A 15,702-nucleotide genomic window follows, 5' to 3' on the forward strand; every position below is an offset into this window, starting at 1 on the left:
GGTGAAGGGTTGTAAAGAGTGAGTAATTTGCCCAAAGTTGCCCAGCTAGTCAGTGTTGGAGGAAGGATACAATGTTGAGTAGTCTGATTCCAGAGCCCATACTCTCAACCAATACTCTCTATACTATGTGGCTAGTTTTTTGAAGATTAGTTTATTACAAAGAAACAAAGCTGTAGGGGATTTTGATTGTTGTGGTCACTTCCTGAGATTATAGTCTGCAAAGCCATATCATGATGCAGATAAGGGACCATTGTCTACTCTCACTAGTAAGCTCTTGAGCAGGGCTGCTGGATGTGAATCCCAGCTTTACCATTTACTAACTGTTAACCACGAGCAGACCACTTAACCATAACCTACGTTTCAATCACCATTAAAAAGAGGATAAGCAGGCCGGGCGCAGTAGCTCATGCCTGTAATCCCAGCACTTTGGGAGGCTGAGGTGGGCGAATCACGATGTCAGGAGATGGAGACCTTCCTGGCTGACACGGTGAAACCCCATCTCTCTAAAAATACAAAAAATTAGCCAGGCATGGTGGCACGCGCCTATAATCCCAGCTACTCGGGAGGCTGAGGCAGGAGAATCGCTTGAACCCAGGAGGCAGAGGTTGCACTGAGCCGAGATCTCGCCACTGCGCTCCAGCCTGGGTGACAAAAGTGAAACTCCATCTCAAAAAAAAAAAAAAAGATAAGCAGAATACCCATTTTATGGGATAGTGATGAATATTAAATAATATGCATTAAGTACTTGATACCTAGTACTTTGCAAGCACCCAATAAAGGTTTAGCTGTCGTCTTCATTTTTGCTTCATTATTCAATTTGGATACATTGCTTTTCTGTTACTTCTCATTTCCATAGAATTTATCACCATCTCTATCCTGGATTTGTTTATTTTCAAAGGCCTTGATTTATAATTCTTCATTACTCATGTATTGACAGAATATTGCAGATAGTTTTTTGTGTGTGTGACTTGATGAGAGCTGATCATCTTTTAACAGGAAAAAAGTGCATATTTAAACGTTTTTTCATAAGGTAACATGTTAAACTATTCATGGTATATTTATTTTCCCCTTAAGTTCTAGTAAAGAGTCTTGTTCTGTGTGCAGTGAATGATAAATTTAAGATCAGTCAGTTGGTTTTATTAATGTAAAACTTTTCTGTGAATTACCATATGTTCAGATCACAAGGTTTACATCTGGCACAAACGTAGTGAACTGCCAATTGCGGAGCTGACAGGGCACACACGTACAGTAAACTGTGTGAGCTGGAACCCACAGATTCCATCCATGATGGCCAGCGCCTCAGATGATGGCACTGTTAGAATATGGGGACCAGCACCTTTTATAGACCACCAGAATATTGAAGGTAATACCATTGTATAATATTACTATGTTTTGTCCAAATGAAACGTTGCTTGGCTTATTACAAACTTAAAGCAGTTTTAAGTAGCAGTTTATTTAAAGTGTGGTATATGATTTCTCTCTTTTACATATTGTACCCTATCTCAGGCCACAGAATGAGTTTAAGTAATCTAAGAGCCAATAGTGTAGTGGTTGTTTTCAGGGGGACAGTGAAAAGAATAAGCTGGAATATGATACCTCATTGACATCCAGTTAGCTATTTAGTAGTTTCACTTTTAAAATCTTACTGAAAATCTTGCTTCATCATGCTACCTAAATGTAATATTGTAGGAAGCATTTTATACACATGAAACTAACCATTCAAAATTTGAACAACTTTAGATATTAAATATCTTCATTATGGATTTTACTGTTTCATGTCTGTTTACACCATGCATCATACTAACATGAGTTGTGTTTAATGGATAGGGAAAGAGAAGAGAACTAAAATTGATCATGTACCTGTGTGCCAAGCAGCATGCTAATCCCTTTACATGTACTATCTTGCATAAAGTCTTCATAGTCCTATAAGGGAAGTATTTTTATCATTATTTTTAGAGGTAAGGAAACTGCAGCATGGCAAAACTAATTCATTTGTTGAGTGCCATCAGGTCTTCAAGTCTAAGTCTGAAAGGTTTTTTCCACCACTTTGAGATACTTGGGGATGAAGAAAGGCCAAAATATAAGGCTAACAGTTAAGGCCAAAAGCTTAATTGAACACGATATATCAGTACTACAGCAAAGAGGTAATGAGAAACTTCATGTCAATGACTCACTCTTAAATAGAGCGTGTAAAATGTTTAGTTTGCTTAGAAGAAAGCAGTTTATCTATAAACAGATTTTTTCTTAAGCATGTCCCACCTAAATTTTTTTTTTTTTAGTGTGAAAGATGACTAATTGCTCTCAGTTAAGTGATTCTCTGTGGAGGAGGGTTATCGGAGTAGCTTGTATGGTTTGAAAAAGTATATTCCCTATACTTTTGTCTCTGTGGTACAGACTGTAGAAGGCTTGACCACATCTCACTGGCTGGTAAGGATATGCAATCAGAGATGAGAATACAAAACACGAAGAGCACACGGGTCAAAATTTTGAGAACTACTATTCGTTTGCCCAGAACCTTGAAGGGCCTTTTTGTATTTGTAGATCACTACCTGACATTCTAACATTCCTCTAGGAAATCAGCTAAGACCAGAAATCTTTACCTTCTTGTGTTGTCCTGTTTGGGTTTCAACCAAAGGCCTGCAAACCCAAAGTCTTTATAGATCTGCAACTGTGATTCAATCTGTGCTTTTCTCATTTTATTAGTCATTTGGAAGTTATTTCTTCAAATAAACATACTTGGTTTAAAGAAGTAGGAAAATACTAGGTATGTAGTAACAGATTTACTCCAGAAGAGGATATGTTTTATGCCTCCATAGCAATGGAATAAGAGTGTGCTGCTATTTGGTGAATCTGACTAATGTAGACCCTCACCTCGGTGAGTGAGCCAAATTTTGGCTAATTTGTAGGATCTGGGTCCAGTTCAGCAACTCTCCACTGTACTTTGCCAACATGGGTGTAGCCCTAAAATGATTGTCATTTTCACCTGAAATAAAGAAAAACAATACTTGTATATTCAGATATTTGGCTATATGTCCCTTTTGCAAGTTATCTTCTGGAATATTCCCCTTCCACCCCCAAAACACTTTCTTTTTTTTCCTTTTTTTTTTTTTTTTTTATTTGAGATGGAGTCTCACTCTGTCGCCCAGGCTGGAGTGCAGGGGCGCCATCTCGGCTCACTGCAAGCTCCGCCTCCTGGGTTCACACCATTCTCCTGCCTCAGCCTCCGGAGTAGCTGGGACAACAGGCACCTGCCACCACGCCCAGCTAATTTTTTGTATTTTTAGTAGAGACGGGGTGTCACTGTGTTAGCTCGGATAGTCTCGATCTCCTGACCTCATGATTCCGCCCGCCTCAGCCTCCCAAGGTGCTGGGATTACAGGCATGAGCCACCACGCCCGGCCCCCGAAACACTTTTTCTAATTAAAGTAATACCTATTTAGAATAGAACTTAATGAAAAATGTAGATGAGGCTAAATAAATCAATATTTAAAAATCAAAATACAGCCAGGCATGATGGCTTGTGCCTGTAATCCTAGCTACTTGGAAGGCTGAGGCAGGAGGATCCCTTGAGTCCAGGAGTTTGAGGCTTCAGTGAGCTACGATCATGCCACTGCACTCCAGCCTAGGAGACAGAATGAGACCCTGTCTCTGAAGGTGAAACAAAAAAGGAAAATTTAACACAGTAAAATACTGTAAGTCATTTAAATAAAAATGTTTCACTCAACTCCATTTCAAAAGGGATAAATTTTAACAGAATTATGGACTATAAATAAAATTTTATTTTAACAGAATTAAGTTTGTGGGGTTTTTTATGTTTGTTTGTTTTGAGATGGAGTTTTGCTCTTGTTGCCCAGGCTGGAATGCCATGCGCAATCTCGGCTCACCACAACCTCTGCCTCCTGGGTTCAAGCAATTCTCCTGCCTCAGCCTCCTGAGTAGATGAGTGATTACATCACCATGCCCAGCTAATTTTGTATTTTTAGCAAAGACGGGGTTTTTCCATATTGGTGAGGCTGGTCTCAAACTCCTGACCTCAGGTGATCCACCTGTCTTGGCCTCCCAGAGTGCTGGGATTACAGGCGTGATTTTTTTTTTGAAGGATGCATAAAATGGAATAGGACAAAGTACTGATGCATGCTACAGTATGAATGGACCTTGAAAACAGTATGCCAAGTGAAAAACAGTATGCTAAGTATACAGTGAATGGACCTTGAAAACAGTATGCTAACAGGACACGAGAGACCATATACTGTGATTCCATTTATATGAAATGGTCTAGAATAGATCTATAGACAACATAGATATAGTGATTACTTAGGGCTTGGGGAGGTGTTTGACTGCTAATGAATGTTGAAAATGTTCTAAAATTGATTGTTAATGGTTGTATAATTCTGTGGATACACTAAAAACCATTGAATTTTACACTTTTTTTTTTGTTTTTTTGTTTTTGTGTTTGTTTCTGTTTTGAGATGGAGTCTTACTCTGTTGCCCAGGCTGAAGTGCAGTGGCGCAATCTCAACTCACTGCAACCTCCGCCTCCCAGGTTCAAAGTGTACACTTTAAATGGTTGCATTGAATAGTATATGAATTATATCTCAAAAGTATGAGATGCTGAGGCTAGGCACAGTGGCCAGTGCCTGTAATCCCAACATTTTATGGGAGGCCAGGGCAGGCAGATCGCTTGAGCTCAGGAGTTCAAGACCAGCCTGGGAACATGGTGAAAGCCCATCTCTACAAAAAAATACAAAAAGTAGCCAGGATGGTGGCAGGTGCCTGTAATCCTGGCTACTCGGGAGGCAGAGGTGGAAGGATCCCTTGAGCCGAGGAGGCAGAGGTTGCAGTGAGCCCAAATTACATCACCAGCCTGGGTGACTGAGTGGGACCCTGTCTCAAAAAAAATAAAAGCATTAGATTCTAACATGATTATTCACTTGGGTTTCTTCAGTATTCAAAATAATCATGAATTTAGATCGTAATATATGGTCTAAGACATGATATACACACGTTGTTTTAATGAGTATGATGAAAGTATCAAGAATTTGCTTTGATTTTTTAATGATAGTATAATTTTGTAATGTCATAATGCTACTTTTGAAACTTTCTAACTGGTAACTTTTTTCTCTCCTTCCCCTCTTTTTCCTCTCCATCCCCCTCCCCGCCCCTCCCCATACATTTCATCTTGTCTTCATTCAGAGGAATGCAGTAGCATGGATAGTTGATGGCGAATTTGGAGCAGACGACTTCTGTTTAACTTAAAATTAGTCGTATTTTAATGGCTTGGGATTTGGTGCAAACAAACATGATTGATAGCTGGACAGACATGCTCGTCATGAAAAAAGAACCATTTCTGAAGCCCGATTGGGGCCAAACATTTACACCTTGCTTCATAGTAACCAGTTGAGATGAAGCACGTCGTTAGAACGTTGTTGGACACCATGTTGAATTATCCCCCCATCGGTTGTGAAGAACTGTGCTACATTCAGGCTTACCCATTGAACTCAGTATATATATTTTTTTCCTTCCTGTCTTTTGTCTGGCAGGATACCATTCTTGTTGCTCTTCTGTGTAATGAAGTTTAAATGCTTGTTTGGAAAACTTTATTTAACAGTTTAGAAGGCTTGATAGAAAGAGTGCATTAGTCTGAAGAGTATACATTGGATAGGAAAGAATTTCCTTCTTTTGTTTCTCCAAATCTTTCCGCCTTATTTAGCTTGAGATCTTTGCAGCTTGGTTCATGGATTCTAGCCTTGCCCGTTGCGCAGTATATACTGATCCAGATGATAAACCAGTGAACTATGTCAAAAGCACTCTCAATATTACATTTGACAAAAAGTTTTGTACTTTTCACATAGCTTGTTGCCCCGTAAAAGGGTTAACAGCACAATTTTTTAAAAATAAATTAAGAAGTATTTATAGGATTAAAGTGACTTCATTTGTATACATGTGGAATCTAAACCAGCTTAAAAACAGTTTCCTCAATGACTTAGATACGCAGTATAACTGAAGCTCTTCTGGAATACCACATGAGACATGGTCAGAAACAGTGCTTGGAAGGACGTTACACAGGAAATTCAGAGTAATGCTTTGAAGATTTCCCCCCTTTTGTTTTATTCCTGAAGGAACATCAGTACCCGATCTTGAAGAAATTCAAGATTCAAAAAGAATTTTAAATACACCAACATGAGAGATCAGTAGTCAGTTGGTTTTCAGTAAAGCTTGTTCCAAGTTGTTCTCAACTTAGGAAGTAATTTTGGTGTGATCTAGCAAAAGAGTAGAAATCAACAGATATAACCACTTTGGAGGTTTATAGTATAATTGAAATTATTAGAAGAATTCAGCAGGTTACAGACATACTTAAACTGGGATTAAAACCTCATAGTCATTTCTCTTAACTGCCCTTAATATTTTGACATATAGGGATACATAAATTTAAAGAATATTTCTTCTCAGTTTTTTCAGATATTGCCATACTGAACCTCATTCTAAACTGGTGCTGTGGATAGTCTTTCCCTCTCCCCTCCTGTTTAAGGAAAGGTTTCCTTCATGGAAAAGCACTTTTAATTTTGAGAATTTCACATTTAAAATAAGCCAAAAACCTGATGTTCACATTGTGCTTTTAAACTCCGTAACACCTGAATACAATATAACATAGTCTCCCTTGAAATTCCCTCCCTTTTTCAGTAGAGGATAAATAGGGTGATCCCAGCTGTTGGAAAGAGAATGGGGATACCCCCAAAATAAGATTCTGGTGAAGAAAAAGTCTTGTACTAAGTTCCCCTTTAGGCATAGCCAAGTCTATAATATAATCATGATCATGAATAGACTCCTCCAGGATCCACAAAGAGAGAGGGCTTGGATGTCAAAAATTCTTCCATTGTGGGGTAGGTGGTTGGGGATGGGAGAAAGGGAAAAGTCAGGGAAAGGGAGAAGAAAGAAAAACACATTTGGCCTTAAAATAGCATGCATTCTCCCAGAAGCCCGTAGTAAAGAAAATGACAGATTGTGGTCAGCAGACTTATCAAATTGGTATGTAAAAGATTTCTTCAAGCTCCATTTTGCAGAGACCACCACTTAGAGAATCCAAAAAATTCTGTTTTGATATTTCTAAGTTAAAATATATGTTACAGTTTATCTGGTACTTCATTTTTCTTAACTAAAATTATTTTTACTTTAAGCTTGAATAAAAATCTTCATTGGTAACTGTAATTAAGTGGCAACTTCTCTTTACCTCAGTATAGTTAAAAACCATTCATATTTTAAGTGATTCATGTATACCCTGAAGCCGTTAATACACCCCAGTCTCTACAGTAACATCACTAAATGTGGGCATAGAAACTCCACAGCTGTTTACAAATTTGGTTACAGTGTGCTATGGTGCATTTGTAACACTGAGATTTGTGCCCATTCAGGGGCAATTTGGCACTCAGATTCTACTCTACTTCACCTAACCACCCCTAGATCTGAGTTTTCAGAGTGCTTCTGAAGTACAGTTAAAAAACACTTTTTAAAAAGTGGAGTAAAAGTGAGGCACATTTTACAAGAACATAACTCCTATTAAAACGGAGTAACAACTATGCAAAGGTTTCTATAGCAGCTAGGTGAGTTTGTTTTCCGGGTCTGTCTTAACTGGCAGCTTCCTGTATATACTGGTACTTTGCTGTGCCAATTTGCTGTAAACGTCTGTTTCATACATTTGCCATGCAGTGACTGTGCTAGAAAGGTGAAATAAATGGTAATAGAAGCCTAGAATTTTATGGTATAAGAAACTGATCGCAGGATTTTCGAATCCATAGCTATTAATTGAAAACTGATAGTGCTGTAGGCTCTGTAGTAGGCTTAAGAGTGATCTCATACTATGAAGCCAGCCACAGGATACTAACAAATGTATAAATTGAAAAGTACCAATACTTTTTGCACATAGATCAAAATAGAGTGGAGAATTTGGGCTCCAAAAATCAGGTTAGTAGGCTCATTTCCATGTGCTTAAAAATGTTTTTGTTGTTATGCACTGATTAAGGGCTAGAGCAAATATAAAATTAAATGTCTTTTTCCTCCACATAATTGGTCATTAATGATAAAATGTTGGACTTGGGGCTTACTGAGATTAGTATGTGGGTAGTAAAGAATTGGAGTGGGAGTTAATGGGGAGGGATGACAAAGCTTCAGCTTTGGTTTTTGTATTTTATTAGTCTTCATAACAGCTACATTTCTGTTGCTCTTATTGGCCAGATAAATGTGTTACATTAAACCAGGTAAGTATTTTAAACAGAGAACATTTTATTTGCATATATCCCTACAAATTGGCCCATTTTATTGGGTGGGGGGGAAAAAAGGGATTCCCTAACTTTAAATAATTAGACTATCCTGCAATTGAAAGGAGAAAAAATCCAATTTTGGCAGTATTTTCTTAGTCTGAAAGAAACAGAAGTAGTAATATGGTGAATTTTATTATTAGGAGTGTTCTGCCTCTAGAGTGGCATTCCATGACATTAATAGAAAATCCTTCTTTCCCACCCCTCCCCATCCTGAAATTTTCTTTTTTAGGATGTTGGTTCCTGCAAACAAGAACTGACCCTATCACCTCTGCCTCACAGTGGGTAAATATATCGTACATCTCTTGAAAGGGAAAATATCCATGTCAGTTTCTTTCACAGTAGAAGAATGGCTGCTTTTGAATGGGGAGGAAAGAAGACATTTTTCTTAATATCCTTTTTGTCCCATCTCTAAAATGTATAAATATTTTGATTTGGTTTTACTTTAATTTCTCTTTCATAATTTAGCAACTCTCCTTTTGGGTTGCTCTCCAACACATTACTTCCATTTCAGAAACCATATCTGATTTAATATAAACTACTAACTTAAGAAGAGGTGAATTTGCATTTACACTTAGACACTTTCTAAAAACAGGGTGAACTTAATTGAAATTTTTCCAGTGTTGTTAAGCTATTGTTATAGTAGCTGCCCTATAGTTACAAAAATAAAAACTATAAAAACCCATCCCCTATCTACTTAATCCAGATAGCCTGGATTTAACAAAACTAATAGTATAAAAATGTGTGTGTGTGTGTGCTGTGTGTGTGTGAGAGAGAGAGTACTTGATTCATTAAAAAGTCCTGGAAACAGCTGTTCTAGGATCGTGTCATTTTTACTAAAAGTCTCGTGCACATGTGAAGTGCCCTCTGAGTTTAAGGTTTGGTTAATACTGGTATATTTTTATAAGACTGAAATTGTGTCCCCATCTTTAACCTAAACATTTTCGTTATCAGGGTCAATGTGCTAGAACTGAATTGTAACATTTTTAGGCACAGATGGAAAAAATGTTATTGGCTCCTTGAAAATGTGTGTGTGTGGCGAGGGGAATAGATCCACAAAAGCATGTATGTACTTACAAACCAAGCTGTAGAGATCAAGAAAAGAACTTAAGTGTTGATCTCAAGATATCTAAATTGTCAAGATTTACATGGCATTGTGGTGGAACTAGTTAACACTTAGAGCTTTTGGTATGTAATAACTATTTGCTATGGACTGATTAAATGTTTCAAAAGATTGTGTTCTTCAATTTTGGTGGGTTTTGAATTTTGTTTTTTTAACTGCCTCTCAGATTATATTTAGTTAGTTTAAATTTCTTTGCTTTGTTCATTAAAGTATAAAAACTTCAGGTCTCTGATATTTATTTTCACTTGTTTACTAATTATTTACAAAACACCCTTTGTTGACTTTTATTTTATAAATGTGTAGTGTATTAAACGTCTTTAAATTTTTGTTCAGTTGAAACTACATTAACTTTGATTTGCTTTACTGGGATTTTTTTAAATACACCTTTTCCATGTCAGTGCGCAGCACTTAACCAATCATTTGTATTCCCTTTCTTTCAATTCAATAAACAGAATGAATACCTAAATAATTCTTGGTGTGTTACATCTCCTAATATCCATTAATCTGAATGTTTAAGTAGTACTCTTTTTGCCTAAAACAATTGATTTGCTGAATTTTTATGTATTTTAGAGTCTCACTATGTTGCCCAGACTGGACTTGAACTGCTGGGCTCAAGCTAATAGCTCCTGACTCAGCCTCTCAAAAGTGCTGAAATAACACACACAAGCCATCATGCCTGGCTATGATTTGCCGAATTTGCCTTCCGTATATGTACCTGGAGTTTGTGAGTGATAACTAAAGAAGCAGTGGTTAGTCTGTTGAGATCATCTTTTTTTTTTTTTTTTTTTTTTTTTTTTTGAGACGGAGTCTTGCCCTGTCGCCCAGTCTGGAGTGCAGTGGTGCGATCTCAGCTCACTGCAACCTCTGCTTCCCGAGTTCAAGTGATTCTCCTGCCTCAGCCTCCCAAGTAGCTGGGACTACCGGCGCATGCCACCACGCCCAGCTAATTTTTGTATTTTTAGTAGAGACGGGGTTTTACCATATTGACCAGGCTGGTCTCAAACTCCTGACTTCATGATCCACCTGCCTCGGCCTCCCAAAGTGTTGGGATTACAGGCGTGAGCCACCGTGCCTGGCCTGGGATCATCTTTTTAAGGGCCATTGTGCATACATGGATAAACTTAGAAAAATTTTAGGAGCATTTGCATTTCAAAGGAATTGCATGCCCTATTTTTGTTCAAAAATAAAGTTCAAATGTGAAAAATAAGTATTTGGCAGCCAACTAGTGGTGAGTGTAGCTGTGAGTGGTGTTGCTTCCTTAGTACTGCTCACGGCTTAGAAAATCATGGTTTTCAGCTTCCTCTGATTAACAGGAAAGAGAAGGGAGAAGTTTTTCTACTTGTTTTCTGTAAGTTCAGCTATACTTTAACAGCAGGTTTAGCTAATTTAGTCAGATTATTCATCTACATTTAGAGTTTATGCCAATTCCCAGGACCAGGTATAGAAATTTTCTCAGCCTTAAATCTAAGAGTACAGATTTTTATTTAAAATACAATCTGGCTGGGCAGAGTGGCTCACGCCTGTAATCCCAACACTTTGGGGGGCTGAGGCAGGCAGATCACCTGAGGTCAGGAGTTCAAGACCAGCCTGACCAACATGGCGAAACCCCATCTCCACTAAAAATACAGAAATGAGCCAGGTGTGGTGGTGGGCGTCTGTAGTCTCAGCTACTCGGGAGGCTGAGGCAAGAGAATTGCTTGAACCTGGAAGGCAGAGGTTGCAGTGAGCCAAGATTGCGCCATTGCACTCCAGCCTGAGCGACAGTGCGAGACTCCGCCTCAATAATAAAATACAGTCTAATTCTCTTCCACTTAAGCAAAAGAAAAACTGGTATTACATCATTTAATGACTTCTCTTTTCCAAAAAATCTAAAACTGTTAAGGAAGATTCAACAAACAGAAGCATTCCCCTCATAATATCACATCTTTCAAGAATCTTTGTTGTTGGTTTTGTGGCAGTGGGCTCTTCGCCCTCAAGCTTGATTAGCCTACTTAAATGAGCTTGCTATATATGAAACATTCTGGTCATGTACTTAAAGTTATTAAATCAGTTATTAAATCAGCATTTCATTATAGCTAATGTGGGAATCAAAAGGACAAATAGCAAATTTTCAATCAAGTTTATTTTGTTGTGTTTTGTTTTTTGTTATTCTCAGATGAGACAAGTTTTAACTTCCCTTTCTGATATAAGGAGTAGTGGCTTCCTTGGTCATGATATTAAAGTTGGTGCAATTTTATGTACATTAGTCCCTCCTATATGATTTAAGACTTTAGAATTCTTTCATACGCTCAGGAAAGACATTTAAAACAATTAGCCATGGTGATAGAACATATCTAGAATAAAAGTGATTCACTGCAACTTTAGCTTTTTTAAAAAAACAGAAGAAAATGAATATGCTAAATGTTCACAGAATATGCTAAATGTTCATTTAGCATATTCATTTATTTAGAAAAAAAGCCTGTGTGGCTTTTTTCCCTACTGTTTTTTGAATATAATTAAGAAGCAGAGCTACACATTGGATTGGAAATTGTATTCCAAATAGTTTCCAAATGTTGAATAATTTTCCCTCATCCCCCATAGCTGAAGAATATCAGTTTGTGTCCTAAGCATTCAGAAAAGGGATCCATGATTTTATTAACATCAACAAAACTTTCTAAAAATCATTTTTAAAGAACAGGCAGATGCACTTCTGATAGGAAACAAAATATATTTTGGATCTGTATGCTATATTCTGAAAAGGAACATAAACTTTAGATGAACATGCCTGAACCTTTCACAGGTAAGTATGTTTTAAGTGGGCTTTTTTGTCCCATTAATGGATTTGCATGAAAAGACCTTTTCAGTAAGTTGCTGTTAACTTGTACACAAAAAAACTAAACTAACTTGGTTTTCCTTTTTCTTTCTATACTTCCTCTTAGCAAAAGTAAACAATTGGAGTGCCTGTTAGATGCCAGGCACTAAGCTAAGCATTTCACATACATTATTTAACTGTCTACTGTATACAAGTATTACTGCTCACTATTTTCCAGGTGATAAACTCAAGGTTGAAGATATAACCTGTTATTCCAAAGCCTGCAATTTAAATCCAAATGCATGTGAGACTCAGTTGGGGGCTTTTCTAAGTTTCAGATTTCTGAGGCACCTGTCAGATCTCAAATCAAAAGGGAGATCTGGAGTGTGTGTGTGTGTGTGTGTGTGTGTGTGTGTGTGTGTGTGTTAACACTCCAGGTAATTTCATTTTTAAATTTTTTTATATAGAGATGGAGGTCTCACTTTGTTGCCCAGGCTGGTCTCGAACTCCTGGCCTTAAGCAGTCCTACCACCTTGGCCTCCCAGAGTGCTGGGATTATAGGTGTGAGTCACTGCTCAAGACAAGGTAATTTTATGCTGTCAGCCTGGTACCAATTCAGTTGTTGGTGTTTGAAAACCACAAGACCATTATGCTACGTTACATCAGTGAAAAGAACAAAAAGCAGGAGCAAGAGGGGCATTCAGAGGAACTAACCACAACATTAATTATACACATACACCTATTTGGTTATTGAGCAGCAAGTATTCATTTGGGTGCTTACTGTAGGCCAGTCACTATGAGTGTGAGCCATTTATATGTATCCTCATTTAAATACCAAGGTAGCTTTGTGGGGCAGATATGCTAATTCTCATTTTACAAATGAGGGAAATAGGCTTTAAAAGGTATATGTATGAAGGAGCTGGGACTCAAACCTAGGTGCCTCTGAGTTCATGTTTTTAGTCACTACACCATATAATATTTCTTTGGTGTCTATAGATGGCCACTTACCTTGGAAAAATTGACTGTTAAGACTTGTCAAAGATAAATGAAAAGTTTAAGGCCCCACTTTGATTCTAGTGAACTGCTTAACTGACAGAAGTAAATGACACTTGAAATTAGGAGACTCCTTCACATTGATTGCTTCGGGGTTTTTTTGTTTTTTTGTTTTTAAACAGTCTCGCTCTGTCACCCAGGCTGGAGGGCAGTGGCAGGTCTCAGCTCACTGCAACCTCTGCCTCCCAGGTTCAAGCGATTATATCATGTCTCAGTCTCCAAGTAGCTGGGACTAGACACGCACCACCATGTCTAGCTAATTTTTATTTTTTATTTATTTATTTTTTTTTTTTTGAGATGGAGTCTCGCTGTGTTGCCCAGGCTGGAGTGCAGTGGTGCAATCTTGGCTCACTGCAACCTCTGCCTGCCAGGTTCAAGCGATTCTCCTGCCTCAGCCTCCCGAGTAGCTGGGATTACAGGCACCTGCCATCACACCCAGCTAATTTTTATATTTTTAGTAGAGACGGGGTTTCACCATGTTGGTTAAGCTGGTCTGGAACTGCTGACCTTGCCGCCCGCCTTGGCCTTCCGAAGCCCTGGGATTACAGGCATGAGCCACCGTGCCCCATTTTTGTATTTTTAGTAGAGACAAAGTTTCACCATGTTGGCCAGGCTGGTCTTGAACTCCTGCCCTCAAGTGATATGCCCACCTCGGCCTCCTAAAGTGCTGGGATTACAGGCATGAGTCACTGCACCTGGCCTGATTGCTTTAATTGTAAAACAGACTCAAGTTTTGTAGAGGGAAATCTCAACAAATTTTAATTTTTTTTCAAGAGACAGGGTCTTGCTCTGTTGCCCAGGCTAGAGTACAGAGATGTGATCATAGCTCTCTGTAACCTTGAACTCCTGGGCTCAAGCCATCACTCCACCTCAGCCTCCCAAGTAGCTAGGACTGTATAGGTGCCTATATCGGCTGAATTTTTTTTTTTAAGAGATGGGGTCTCACTATGTTGCCCAGGGGTGTCTCGAACTCCTGGCCTCAAGTGATCCTTCCACCTTGGCTTTCCAAAGTGCTGGGATTACAGGCATGAGCCACTGTGCCTGGCCTAGATACTTAATACTAAGGAATTGACAGTTTATATGTGACACTGCTACTATAGTCACGTGTGTTTTAAGAACCCTTATCTTACAAAGAAACATACTAAAATATTACAGATGTAATGAGGTCTGGGGTTTGCTTCAAAACGGAGGGCGGTGGAGGGCAAGGTAGGTGGTAGTTAATGGATAAAATAAGAATGACTGTAAGTTTATTTTTCTTCTCTGCTGTTTGAATCAGCAAGTATGGCCATAAGTTGATTATTGTACCTGGTAAAATAGAAAATTACCAGCTAACATGGGTAAATCCTATTACTCTCTCCCAGAAAATTGGCAAATTTATATAAAGCTACCCCAGAGGATTCACCCTGCCCCACAGGTCTCTTCAGTCCTGACAGATATCAGTGGCAGTCAAATGTGTCACTTTTAACTGAGCAACACAAGAGGTTCACCTCTCACCCAGTTTGCATCCAACCTGTGAAATAAGATCTAGAAAACAGGAATTAAAGTGTATGTTCAACTAACTCACATTCTGACTAGGTGCTAACGTTTAATGGGAACTGATATAGATGAAACCAAGATTGCTCCATAACGGATGTAGCAAACCAAATATACAGCAGAGGAAGCCACAGGCAAACCACTGAGTTCTCTCTCAGCCTGCCGATTCCGACCACCCACCCACCCACTCTTCTCCACCCAGCTTCAGAGGGAAGCAATTAAAAATAAAAGCAGCCTTTACCCAAGAACTTAGTAAAGAGCACCTGAGCTCAGAACCAAGTTAGCTCAGTGAACAGTCCCTTTAACATGTCCAGACCATGATTACTGTGATTACTGTAGTGAAGAATGATAAGCCGGAAGCTTTGAATGACCTTTGGTCATTAGACTGTATTTAGCTGAAGCAAAAAAAAGTTACTACCTTTTCAAACATTCATGAAAAATATGGCTTAGATCCAAAAGGCTTCATTTACCAAGAATATTTCAATCTTTGCTATACTACACAGTAAAATAGTATATTTGCTTTAAAGTACATAAACTCAGGTGACAAAGATCCAGATATTGTAGAATTTCAAACTTACCTTCTCTATCTTGCTGCCTTTTTACATATATTAGAATGTTTATTTAGATTTTGAGGACAACTAATTATACCTAGTATATATTTTTCACAACTACTTGACAAAGTATTACCTGTTAGCAAAGCTGATTTCTCCAGTCTCAAGCAAACCAATTATAGCCATTTCCTAGCCTAGCATGTCAGAATATTTCATAAAGTGACTGCCTTGAAAACAAAGATGGTGAACTTTGATTATGTTGCTCCATTGCTGCTTCTCTGACTTAAAGGCCATCAGTTTGACTTCTTGCTGAAAAAGCAATAGAACACCACAATCAGG

At 38.4% G+C, this 15,702-nt stretch overlaps 1 protein-coding gene across 3 annotated transcripts in view; it reads left to right on the forward strand.

Annotated features, from left to right (window-relative positions):
* WDR26 (WD repeat domain 26) overlaps positions 1-9,901 on the forward strand; it is a 49,731-nt gene extending 39,830 nt beyond the window's left edge. For all 3 annotated transcript variants that reach the window (XM_050760712.1, XM_050760717.1, XM_050760715.1), the window contains exons 13-14: positions 1,178-1,363; positions 5,194-9,901. In XM_050760712.1, coding sequence (XP_050616669.1) covers positions 1,178-1,363; positions 5,194-5,219 — 212 coding nt within the window. In that variant the 3' untranslated portion in view covers positions 5,220-9,901. The remainder of the gene's footprint in view (positions 1-1,177; positions 1,364-5,193) is intronic.
* Positions 9,902-15,702: the final 5,801 nt, after the last annotated feature.

Source organism: Macaca thibetana, chromosome 1, assembly GCF_024542745.1.
Source record: "Macaca thibetana thibetana isolate TM-01 chromosome 1, ASM2454274v1, whole genome shotgun sequence".
In the NCBI taxonomy this organism is placed as follows: Eukaryota; Metazoa; Chordata; class Mammalia; order Primates; family Cercopithecidae; genus Macaca; species Macaca thibetana.